The sequence below is a fragment of the Panthera pardus genome, unplaced genomic scaffold (assembly GCF_024362965.1).
Source record: "Panthera pardus isolate Hobbes unplaced genomic scaffold, ASM2436296v1 HiC_scaffold_10, whole genome shotgun sequence".
NCBI lineage: Eukaryota > Metazoa > Chordata > Mammalia > Carnivora > Felidae > Panthera > Panthera pardus.
This window is the reverse complement of record NW_026526655.1, coordinates 76,862,601-76,875,636: the sequence shown is the minus strand read 5'-3', so window position 1 is coordinate 76,875,636 and position 13,036 is coordinate 76,862,601. Positions and strand designations below refer to the sequence as shown.

The window sequence follows — 13,036 nt, the reverse complement described above, 5'->3', positions numbered from 1 at the left end:
GGCAGTCAGGTGAAGGGCAGACAGAATTGTATTCCAGGTTTAGGGAAAGCCCTTGGTGAGGCTTCGGTGTGTACAATGGTATGCGATTTGTTATTCTAGGAAATGCCAGAGGGCCAAGATCACCAGTGCTTATTGATAGAGGGAGAGACTCATGTAGGGTCTGAGAGGCCCTGCCTAAAGGATTTTGTTTATATTCACAGTTCAGTAAGAAACCATTGAAGTATTTAAACACAGAAGTAAAATTAAATAATTAAATTTTTAAAAGACTCCTCTGATTTCTCAGTACAAAACAAATTATAGGAAACACCAGTGAGAGCACCAAGACAGTTAAGAGTCCATTGCAATTGACCCATAAGAAATGTTGGTGATTAGGACAAGGATGGTGACAGAGAGACAGGGAGAGATGGATATACTGAGAATTATTTTTATAGATCGTGAAGCCAGGATTTGTTAACAGATTAAATATAAGTGATGAAAGGGGTGCCTGGGTGACTCAGTTGGTTAAGCATCTGACTTCAGCTCAGGTCATGATCTCGCTGTCCGTGAGTTTGAGCCCCATGTCAGGCTCGGGGCTGACACCTCAGAGCCTGAAGCCTGCTTGGGATTCCGTGTCTCCCTCTCTCTCTGCCCCTCCCCTGCTCACACTCTGTTTTTCTCTCTCAAAAAATAAAATAAAATGTTAATAAAAATTAAATAATATAAGTGATAGAAAAAAGAGAAATCGGGGCGCCTGGGTGGCGCAGTCGGTTAAGCGTCCGACTTCAGCCAGGTCACGATCTCACTGTCCGTGAGTTCGAGCCCCGCGTCAGGCTCTGGGCTGATGGCTCGGAGCCTGGAGCCTGTTTCCGATTCTGTGTCTCCCTCTCTCTCTGCCCCTCCCCCGTTCATGCTCTGTCTCTGTCTGTCCCAAAAATAAATAAAAAACGATGAAAAAAAAATAAAAAAAAAAAAAAGAGAAATCAATAATGACTTCTAGGGTTTGCAGGGGAGAGAGGCTTCTGTTTTCTCTTTTATTTAGTTTTTCTTTTCTTTTCTTTCCTTTTTTTTTTTTTTTTTTTTTTTTTTTTGATTGACCACATGAGTAAGTGGTGGCACTATTTATTGATGATTAAAAAGACAAAGAGTGGATCAGTGAGTTGAGCACCGATTTCAGCTCAGGTCATGATCTAGGAGTTCATGAGTTGGAGCCCCACGTCGGGCTCTGTGCTGACAGCTCAGAGCCTGGAGCCTGCTTTGGATTCTGAGTCTCCCTCTCTCTGCCCCTCCCCCACTATGTGTTTGTCTCTCTCTCTATCAAAAATAAATAAACATTTTAAAAAATTATTTAAAAAAAGAAAGAAAGGAAGACCTGGCTGACAAAGCCAGGATGAATCTGCAGTTCCACTTCAGACGTATTTATTTAGGTGTATCTGAGACGCGCAAGAGGAGATACCCAATAAATGTTTGGATACTCAGCACTGGATCCCAGAGGAGAGGTCTGAGCTGAGATGTCACTGTTGACTTTGTGAGTATTCAGATCCTATGTAAGGTCATCAGAGTAAATAAGACCACCTGGAGAATGAGTAAAGGAAGGTGGAGGCTAACATTTAAATATTTACAGTGAAAATATGTAAACATTGAAGTACTGGGAGGGAAAGCAAGACAATCTAAGAGAGGAGTCAGCTAGATAGATATTCATCAAGGGAAAAGTTTGTGTTTTCCACCGTGGCAGTTTTGAGGCAGCTGCAAAAACAAACAGCATTTCACTATGCATAGGGAGATGGATGAAAATTGAGGAAGGGAAACAACGCATATCAATAAACATTTGAAGCTAATTTACAGTGAGAGGAAACAAAGAAATGAGGTACTTTGGACCAAGGGAAGAACTTTTTGTTGGGTTTGTAATCTTTTTAGTTGTTTATCTCTTTAAGAATCTATTTGAAAGATAAGAGATTTTAGGTTGGGGTGCCTGAGTGGCTCAGTCAGTTAAGCATCTGACAGGCTCAGGTCATGATCTCGTTGTTTGTGAGTTCGAGCCCCACATGGGGCTCTGTGCTGAACTCAGAGCCTGGAGCCTACTTCAGATTCCACTCTCTGATCATGCTCTGTCACTCTCTCTAAAAAATAAATAAACATAAAAGAAAAAAGATAAGAGATTTTAACTGATATTATATGAAGGTAGTCATAGTGTAGTAAGGAGCAAAATTATCAACATCTCAGGTAAAAATCAAAGGGAGAACCAGACCAGTGAAGTTCTTAAGACAGAGTTAGGCATAAAGTTGACTGACACACAAGTATTGATTTGTCTTTGATAGAAGGATCAACTTCCTCAATTTTAATGGAATAAAACAGTGTAAGGATTTCATAATTCCAAGAAGGTTTATACATTTAATGCTACAAAGATGAGAGAGTTACCAATCAATTAAATACTTTGATTATTTAAGAAAGCTCTATCCTGTGTCTTGAGGGTAAGAGCGAGTTCCATTCTTCTTTTGTATTTCAGTTATATTTTATTCTTACATTTTAGGTTAGGCTGAAACTTCTTTCCTGTTAGCATTATGGTGTTTTGACAGTTAGAAAATGAGAAAGAATAGATTGCACATGTAATGCAATGTACAACACATGTACAAGCCGGTTGATGAATATAACTTGTCATTTAACATCTTTCATCTTCTGGTAAATTGAATGTCTCTACTGCTACCCGAGCTCAATGACAGCCCTCTTCTAAGATGAATATTGCTTGAGAGGTCAACTGGAGAAAACTTTATCTTTCAAAAATAAGCAGTTCTCCTTAAAAGAACAAGGTTAATTACCATATAAAACCCAGTCCTTTCAGGGAAGCCTGGATGGCTCAGTCAGTTAAGCATCCAACTCTTGATTTCGGCTCAGGTTATGATCTCACAGTTCATGAGTTCAAGCCCCACACGGGACTCTGCACTGGCAATGCAGAGTCTACTTGGGATTCTCTCTCTCCCTCTCTCTCTGCCCCTCCTCCACTCATTCCCTCTCCCTTTCTCTCTCAAAAATAAATAAACATTAAAAAAAAAGAACAATGTTTCCAATATATAATGATAACTATGACTTGTTTATTGGGATAAACAACCTGTAGCACATATGCAATATATTACATGTATGTAATAAACATACACATACGAGTGTGTGTTCTATGTTTGTATATATATATATATGTTTGTGCATGTATATATATATATATGTGTGTGTGTGTATTAGTATATTTTATAGATAGCATGCATATACACATATGCTATTAGTATAACCTGTAGCTAAATAATGTAATTTTATAGAAATAAATGTGTTAGGCATACTTAATAATTAGCCTCAACTGCACAGTAAATCTAGGACACCAAGAAATATAGGCAAATGTTTTCTAAGAATTTACAGTTTTAAACGAGAGATAGTGAAGTAAACAATTGCTTACAAGACAGTGTAATCAGTTCTTCATGAAAGGATGTTTAAAGTACCAAAGTCACAACTACAAAACCCCCCTACAGAACCTTCTAGAAGAAGTGATCTTGGAGATATATTTTGAAGGATGCATAGATGGTGAGTGGATATAAAGGAGTCCTAGCACATTTTAATAAGAATAATATATCCAAAGGTGTAAGATAATGGCAATATATGATAGCTGAAATTGACAGCCATTTAAAATGACTGGAGTCGCCTGGGTGGCTCAGTCGGTTAAGCGTCCGACTTCGGCTCAGGTCACGATCTCGCGGTCCGTGAGTTCGAGCCCTGCGTCGGGCTCTGGGCTGATGGCTCAGAGCCTGGAGCCTGCTTCCGATTCTGTGTTTCCCTCTCTCTCTGCCCCTCCCCCGTTCATGCTGTGTCTCTCTCTGTCTCAAAAATAAATAAACGTTAAAAAAAAAAATTTTTAAATGACTGGAGTAAAATGAGTGGAGTATAATTGATTTTGCTTCAAACAAATTTAGATATTTACCATGACATCTAACATGTATAATAAATTCATTAATTCATAGCAGAGTTTAGATACTAAATACTATTAAGTAGCAATTAGGTTAACTACTAGAAACTGAAAATTTGGTAGTTTAACAAAGGCAATGAAAAAATAATTGAAACTTACAAGTCCAACACTACAATATTTACAAATATCAAGCTCTTCTAAATTAGAATCCTTTGCCAAGCTAAGTATACCAGTTCTAAATTTTGTGTCCATCTGAGGTTTGCTTGAGCCATATAAGATCTAAAGATCTGGCCTTAGTTAGCCTCAGTTCCTTGTCAGACATTATTACTGCATTATTTACAATGATTGAGATATGATTGCTTTTTTTCCACAGATTTGGCAATGTGGAGGCTCTTTGGAGATTGTGACTTGCTCCCATGTTGGTCATGTTTTTCGGAAGGCAACTCCCTACACTTTCCCTGGTGGCACTGGTCATGTCATCAACAAAAACAACAGGAGACTAGCAGAAGTTTGGATGGATGAATTTAAAGATTTCTTCTATATCATATCCCCAGGTAAACAATTCTAATATCTTTCTTCATCTGCAGGGAAAGATAAAATATTAAACATGCTAAATATGTGTTTCATTATTGCTACTATTCCACCGGTTTAACTAAAATGTATTTTATCACCATAATATTACAGAAAATCGTATTTGAGAAGGTAGTACTATGAAGTCATTTTTCATCTCAAATGAGAAGGACAATACTTATCTCAAATGGCTAAATATTCCTTTTTCTTTCTTTCTTTCTTGGCACAAGTATTATGCCAGAAAAGTGGAGTAAGCAGAGAGATCTAAATTTAATTAATATGTATCAGCTCAATTTAAGAAAAAAAAATTTTTTTAAAGAAGTAAGCCTTTATTTCCTTATTTCCCAAATAAAGTTGGATAAGTTGGCAAGAAATTTTGTTAACATTTAAACAGAGATGTTCCCTACTGCCTAAATGATTTCCTAAAGATATAGGATGGTAAGTTACACAGATATAAAACTTTATCATTTTAAAGAATATTAAATGATGTAGTAAATTACTCATTAATAGATATGTAGAAAAGCATAATATAGGATACTAAGATATTATCCTACTTTAGTTACAAAAAGTAGATATGGAGATAGAGGTAAATGTAAGCTATCACTGGATAATAGGATTGTGAATAATTTATTCTTTTCCTTATATCTTTTTAATTTTTTAAAATAAAACATAGCATTTACTGTTAAATTTATTTGAAATGAGTTTAAAGGGAAAATATATTTTAATAAAGAATTTAAAAATTGTTTTAAAGAACGTTACTAGCCATTAAAAAACAAGAAAAATATAAAGTGTGAAAAAAAAATCCCATACCTGAGTGGAGTGATTATGAATGATTTTATTTTTATAATTTTCTAGAATTTTCCTAATAGCTGTATTACTTATTTAAAAAAACAACCTCTGAGACATTGCGTTGTTTTCTAAGGAAGTAACATGAGACATTATGAGAAGATACAAACAAGGAGAAGACATAGGGGCCTTCAAGATCTCAAAGTTTAGACAAAGAGACAGAAACATAAATTAATACAATGGGAATTCAACTGTATTGATAAAATAATTTTTTAAAATTCTATTTTGATCGTTTATGCATAGGCCTTGTGGTCATCAATGTCATCAACTTGTAACCCACAAGAATACCAAAAATTCATGCTTACATCTTCTCTCCTACATTATAATCTATTGAACGGTTTGGAAACACCAGTTTAGGTTCTGACAGGCTCTGATTTCTGAAAGTATATATGCGGCTGTGAAAATTCTTCTTCTACAGATAAAGGGACAATGAGCAGTATGAACTTCCTTATTAAGATCCAGTATTCCTATAGAAAAGAAAAATGAGAGCAATGCATGTGTAAATGTGTGATTAGGTGAAGGATTTTTCTTGCACATTTTCAAGCCTCTTCCATGTCGAGAAGCTATTGTCAGGAACACTATTTCACGCATAGATGTATTTCTCTTAACAGTAGAAAGCCAGTCCAGATATTCAGAGTCGCATTTGGCAAGAACATGTAAAATTCGTAGCAAGGCAGTGACATTTATATAACCTTTTCATTTTCTTTTGATAATGCCTTCTGAACTCAAATCATTACTTGTAGAAATATATAAGCTCAAATACGAAGAAAGGAGTAGTGGAAGAAAGAAATGTGCCATGTGTGATTATATACAACTTCTATTCAGGAATAGAAGTATTTGAGAATAATTGCAACCATGTGTATTGTAGTCACCCATGATGAATATTATTTGTAAAAAGCAATGTGTTAGATTTTGTATAATTTCCCATTGAGTGAAAAAGGCAGATAAATAGTAGAACCATTTCTCAAACTGTAATGAAATGAAAGCCTTAGAGTTTAATGGGTAAAAAGGAACACTTGCTTTCTGGAACTATTGACTTTATGTTACTCAACAGGGACTGTTTGTATATTCTGGAAATCGTCGTTATCATTTGGAAGCTTATTGTTCTTATGAAATGGGCTTATTTAAATCCAAAAAGGTATTTTGGGAAGCAGGAAAAGGACATTTGGGGAATACGCTGAAAATATCTAGGAACTTCTTAAGGGCGTTTGCGTTTTTGTATGTCTCTGAGACTGTCAGCGTGGCCAAGCATGGAACCTGCCTGCTGTAGTATGGGCAAGAAGGAAAAACCAAAAACACAAAACAATAAATTGCTTCTCAGTGAAAAAGGAAAGGAAGTAAGCTGGAAACTAGAGTTGGATGTCAAAAACAGTTCTAGCCCTAGACAGCTTTCAGATCATCCAAAAATAGATAAAATGTGTTTTATTGGGGGAATCAAGACTCTGTCACTTGTATGGTGGTGAGCCTTTTTTGAGTGAATGACTATTTTAGTCATTACTGATCGTCTCTGATACTCTTAAAATCAACATCATGGATTTCTTTGCTATCATCCAGAATTGTTGGGATTCTGTTTTTCATCTCCTTGGGTAAAAGGAAAGTTTGTGAAGAGAGAAGGTGGTGTATGGGGATAGCAGAGAGACCCATGCGTGCACACCTACACTTAGACTTACATCCTTTACTCTGATATACATACACGCACACAAACACACACATGTATTTATGAAAAACTCTAAAAAGCTTATATTGAATTCTGTTTAATTCTCCAAAACGTCCTTAATAAGCGGGCTAAGGAAAATGTTATAATGCTTTCTAGAAGGACCTTTATGTATCTATTAATTTGCCCAAGATGTTTTGTGAAGAGACTCCCATTTTTTACACCCAAGGCTTCTATTAAAAAAAATCTTGTTCTCCTCTTACACAGCTGTTCAAAGGGTGATCTTTAAGTGCTGAGCCTTTATGAATTGAATTCTGACAACTTTGTTTCCTTCCAATATACTCTATAAAATACTGCCTGTTTTATTGGTTGGTTTCGTGCTTCAGCTCTGTCTTGAAAAGACTGGGTATTCTTTCTCTCTCAAAAGTGTATTCCCTATAGTTTTAATACCACAGTCAATCCATTATTACCGTGTACCATATTGTTCTCTATTACTTGTCTCTTTATCCATAGTAGTTCAGAGACATGTAGTTACAGTGTTTAGCAACTTTCCTGTCATTTTACAGTCCTAGAAAAACTGTGTGTTGAATAATTAGAAGAACCAATGAGTGACTAAAGGGAATGACCAATGCACTTTAAAGGGAAGCCACTTTTGTTTCTTCTTTTCTACTGAATTCTCCATGGATGTCTGATCTGTGCCAGACTCCTCACAAGAACTGCAGCACATTGGAAGCTTTTGTCCCCCTTCCCTGACCTAACCCCTGAGTAAAGACCCACTTCTCTGATCTAACCCCTGATTTAGGACCCACTGATAAGAGGGAAATGAAAGGTACTCTTCATATATCTGTGATGTATTATAGGTACTTATAGGTACTTAAAGGTACTCTTCATATATCTGAGTTTCCTCTCCGAAAAGAAGGTTCCATTGGTTCACTCGTGTTCTTAGGGAAATATGATTACACCATAACTATAGACACACACAGTAATATAATCCTACCTTCCAGGACTAATATAAAAGTCTAACAGGCACGATTTAGGCAAACAATAGCATTCTGCAATAGAGCAGCATAGTATAAGAGCCCATAAGCTTAAAATATGACTACTTTTACACATGTTGATTTTTATTTTTCTCATGACCCCCATTAATTTAAAGTTAAAATGGGATGTATAGATAACTATGTATGTGAATTACTTTATCTGACTTTTTTGCAAAATATTTACTGTACATCCTAATTGTCTCAGCCTATGCCCATCAGCCATTGGCAATATTGATAGAGCTGGCTGTATCTAATTATGGCTCCCAAATGGGTATATGAATGAAGAATAGAAATACTTTGAAATAGTGTTGAAGAATACATTTTCAACACTTGTTTAGTTTGCTTTCTGGCTGCCTTTTTGAGGATGCAAATACTAAAGCATCATTGATTTTTAAAGCCCTGTAGGCTCTTAAAGTCTGAGGCAGTTTTTACTAGTAATTGGGCTGTTACAGCTGGAGGCAATGTGATTGTCCTAGCAAATCCTTTGAAATGAAGTGATGTCAGCAGAAACCACTCTTCACAGAGCAACCCATTATAAATGCCCACACTTTTTTCCTATCAGTCACAGGTAAAAAGCTTAAGAACTTTAAAATACAGTGTAGTCATAACACTAACCATGTATTTGAAATGCTGGATGCTCTATAAATATTGATTTTCTTTTGGGGGGAGATAGATTTCTAACTGTGCATCAAAGGACATGGTGATTAGAAGAAGCTGTCCTTATGTAACCTCCAGTTGTTCTTCCTTTTCTTTTTTTTTTTTTAAATTTTTAAGGTTTATTACTGTTTCAGAGACAGAGAGACAGAGCACTAGTGGGAGAGGGGAAGAGAGAGGGGGAGACACAGAATTGAAAGCAGACTCTAGGCGCTGAGCTGTCAGCACAGAGCCCAATGTGGGGCCCTAACTCACAGATGGTGAGATCATGACCTGAGCTGAAGTCGGTGGCTCAACTGACTGAGCCCCCCAGGTGCCCCTGTTCTTCCTTTTCTTAATGAACCTCTTGTGCTCTTGTTTTGAGCAGACACAAATTGAAAATAGAATTTAAAGATCCCCCAAACATACCTTTAAAGGTATTTATATGGGACTGGGAAAACAGCTTAGTTTCCTTCGGCAATTCTGTAGCATTTTGATCTGTATTCCAGATAAACAGAAACCTCACATTTAGCAACACATCCTTGAACTTATTTTGAAGGTTAACTCTATCGGTTAACCTTTTAAAAATACTTTAGAAAAGTCAGTTCATCAGAGGCAGCCTTTGTTAGAAGCATCTTTGCATCATTATGAAAGTTTAAGATGTATGTTCCTTTCTATCTCTTGAAATTTTTATCTATGAAATCCCAATGTTTTTCAGCATGCTGGTTTTTTGAAGATACAATATTTAATAACCAGCCCTTTGAATGTAGGTCCTAATTTCTTTTATGAGTCATAAAAATGTGGTTCCAGGCCGATTTCATGAGCACAGGTTTTGATGTTCTCCACAAAATATGCAGCATGCACATTTTTTTAAATAATAGTCCAGGGATATCAGTTTTTGGTTGGGTTAACATGAATTCATCTCTAAAGAGTGTGGCAGTTCTGAACATAAAGCACATTTGCACCTGTGAATTTTGTATTTTTATTAATAAACACTTCTTCAGCAGCACCAACCATGTTCTCACCAAGTGCATAGGATATCAGGAGGAGGAAATTCTAAATCATTTTAATATGCTTTATTGTAATAGCACGTAATTCATGTATCTGGTTGATACTGTGAAACGCTAAATGTGGAAGAAAGGAATGATGGCTATACTCAATATTGTTGGTATTGTGGGTGGAGAGCTGTTTTTCCTCGCTACAATTAATTAAAGACACTAGGTCAATTTTTATTGTTGGCATTTTATGGGTATTTATTTGTGTTTCTTTTATAATAATGATATTTTCATGCTTCTGTCTTCATTGGGTAGGTATTTATTAAATTCCTGATCTGCACTGTGCCAGGTAGGGAAGGTACAAACACAGAAAAGATGTTGCTTTTGCCTTTAAAAAGTGAACTGCCTACATCATCACATTTAATTAGTTTAAATGAAAAATGAAATTAAGTGCTTAGTACATGGGGAACATGCTGTCAAGATTTAAAAGGGATACTTACGTGAACGACCAACATTCTCCTTGACTTCTACTCTCACTCATAAGCATCAAAATCAAATGAATCTCTAAGTCTTTTCTCTTCTACCTGCTAAGTTTTCTCAAATCCGTTCAGTTATTCTCGTTCTTCCAGTCATCTCAAATCCAGAGAAACTCCTGACCATCCTGATGGGTCCTCCTGCCTCAAAGCTTTGCCCACTTTTCACCCACTTTTACCATGTTGCTCGAGGACACTCCTGAAACTAAATTTCATTTGATCTCTCACTTACCTACCAAACTTTTAATGACTTAACAGAAAGTCAAAAATCTGGAATGTGGCCAGATCCGATGCTCACCCAGCCTTTCGTCCTCTATCTTCAACCCTAGCTTTCCACACACCAACCATGTGGAACTAAAGTCTCAACATGTTCCCTCCAGCTTTTAGAGTTTTGCATATGTCTAACATAGTATTTGATGAGTTAATAGTATTTGATGAGTTAATGAGTGAGTTTACCTCTGCATAAAGTGCCATCATCATCCACCAACATTCATGATTCATGTGTAATGTTTATTAGCATTTTCCCGGGAACTCCAATGGCCTCCCCTGTTGTAGTATTTATGCATTTTTAAAGTATTTCTTCCCTCCACTAAGCTGAGTGAATAAAGAGACTATATTTGTTGTTTGGTTAGTTGATTGGTTGGTTGGTTTTGTTTTTAGAGTTCATTGAACTCAATTTTTTCTTATTATATTTGTCAGAGGCAAAATATATGTTTCAGTCACCACTGCTGTTTCCCCCTACTCCAAAATAACCCTCTGTGAAGCATTTGATGCCTATCCTTCAAATCCTTTTCCTATGCATTTGTATACATATATAGACATATATACATATATTAAGTAAATAAGATCATATAATAGATACTGTTTTAATTTCCTTTCTTTTAACTATATAGTTTGTCCTATAATGTTTTACACAGAATTCACATAAGATTATATCATTCTACCTTGCAACTAAATAATACTGTACTGCATGGATATATCAAAACTTATTTAATCATACCCATAGTGACAAACATTTGTCGGCTTGTGGTTGTGTGTTATTATAAGTTACAGAAGCGTTCTTGAAGCAGTATCTTTTGAACCTGGTAGGATTTGTCTAAACAACATAGCAACCTAAAAGAGAGTTGGTAGCAGACTACCTGGATTATTTCAGGTCCTGGCTCCACATAACCCCTCTCTGTATTTACTTAACTTATCTGCACTTAGTTTCCTTACTGTAAATGAGAATTATAATAGTTGGGCCTTCCACATAAAGATTTTTGAGACTTAAATGACAACTAGATATATAAGGCATTTTGGACAATGCTTGGCAACATTAAACACTCAATTAGTGCTAGATATTTGTTATCATTAGCCAGGTATATTCATACAAGTAGATTTAGTGAATCAAAGAATATGTACATTTGTATTTTGGTAGAAATTTTCAAAACTTCCATCCAAAATGATTGTAACCATTATTCCATCAATGGTTCTTGAGCACTTATAATATGATATCACCACTCTAGATTTTTAATACTTTTTATTTTTGCATAGATATGTGTGTGCACATATATATGTGTATATTTATTTATATTTGCATATAGAATTAATACATATCTAGTTTCTTTTCTCATATTGCTACTAGGTATGAACATCTTCTTTATTATTACCTGGATTTCTTCTTTTTATTCATAACTTTTGTTCACTTTACTATTGGATATCTTTTCCCTTTTATATATTCATAGATCTTTATGTATTTTTGTAACCAATATTTTGTATGTTATATACACTGAAAGTATTTTCTCCCAGACTGCACATGTTGTAACTTTTTTGTATATAAAAATATATCTTAAAAAAGAATTTAATTGTTGAAGTGAAATCTGGCTGGCTTAACCTTTATGGTTTTAGAGATTATTTTGTGTTAAAACAGACTGGCAAATTTTAGGTACCCCACTAATGTTTGTTGAGAGATTTAAGTTTGAGGTTAGTAAAATGTGCAGGATTTTTTTTTAAGTAGTCTGTGATCTCTCTGGGCAATAAATGGAAGTAGAATGCTAGAATCCGATAAGTATTCTTATGCAAAGTATTATCATCTTTATGCATGGGACATAAATCAAAGTATTAGCTTCAATAGTTACATCAGCTATAGCTAATCAGTTATAACAGTTAAAATTTTAAATATATCTATTAAATGATTATATCAGTTCCCATTACAGTAATTATTTCCAAATATCTTGAATTGTATTCATGGTCCATAAAGTTAATAAACAGATGATATAAATAATGTTTATTGAATGCTACAAAAATATTGAATTTGAACAGTAAGGGTGGATCATTGTACCCTCAGAGTCTTTGATTAACCAATCAACAACTCAGATAATTAGTCCCTGAAATAATTTTATCATTACCAAATCTGAGTAGTTTCAAGTATTTCTAGAGTGAATAAATATTACTTAAGCTCTAATATAGATTTATTCACATAATTATCACTACCTCCTAGGATTTAGATATCAAAATTATTCATACATTTAGTTTTTGGTTCATCTTTAAATGAAAAATGTATAGCCCTTAGTCTAATCAGTGTGTGTGTGTGTGTGTGTGTGTGTGCGCGCGCGCAACTTCTGCAATATTCTGAAGTTTCCAGTAAGTAAATTCTACCTCATTTAGATTGTATGCTCATGATTAATTTTCATTTCCTTAAAGCTTGTTCAACGAGTCAGAATAGGACATTACAATGTTTTTCAAATTGGTGTAAATGATCAAGAACACTTGTGTAAGATGGATGGATTTTTACTCTCAGAAGTTGGCCAAGAGTTTTTATTGATGTAAGAGCATTAAATATGGATCAAACATGATTCAGGTGCATA

General features: G+C 35.2%; 1 protein-coding gene and 1 long non-coding RNA gene across 5 annotated transcripts in view; one reads left to right on the top strand and one right to left on the bottom strand.

Moving 5' to 3' along the window:
- The window catches only part of GALNT13 (polypeptide N-acetylgalactosaminyltransferase 13), a 540,913-nt gene that overhangs the window by 364,575 nt on the left and 163,302 nt on the right, over positions 1-13,036 (top strand). For all 4 annotated transcript variants that reach the window (XM_019456666.2, XM_019456651.2, XM_019456658.2 and 1 more), the window contains exon 9: positions 4,296-4,476. In XM_019456666.2, the coding sequence (XP_019312211.1) occupies positions 4,296-4,476 (181 nt within the window). The remainder of the gene's footprint in view (positions 1-4,295; positions 4,477-13,036) is intronic.
- On the bottom strand, positions 4,428-10,811 carry LOC109271373 (uncharacterized). Its single transcript, XR_002081946.2, has 2 exons — positions 10,647-10,811; positions 4,428-4,503 (listed from the first exon to the last, which is right to left on the bottom strand). It is a non-coding gene; the product is annotated as an uncharacterized LOC109271373 (long non-coding RNA).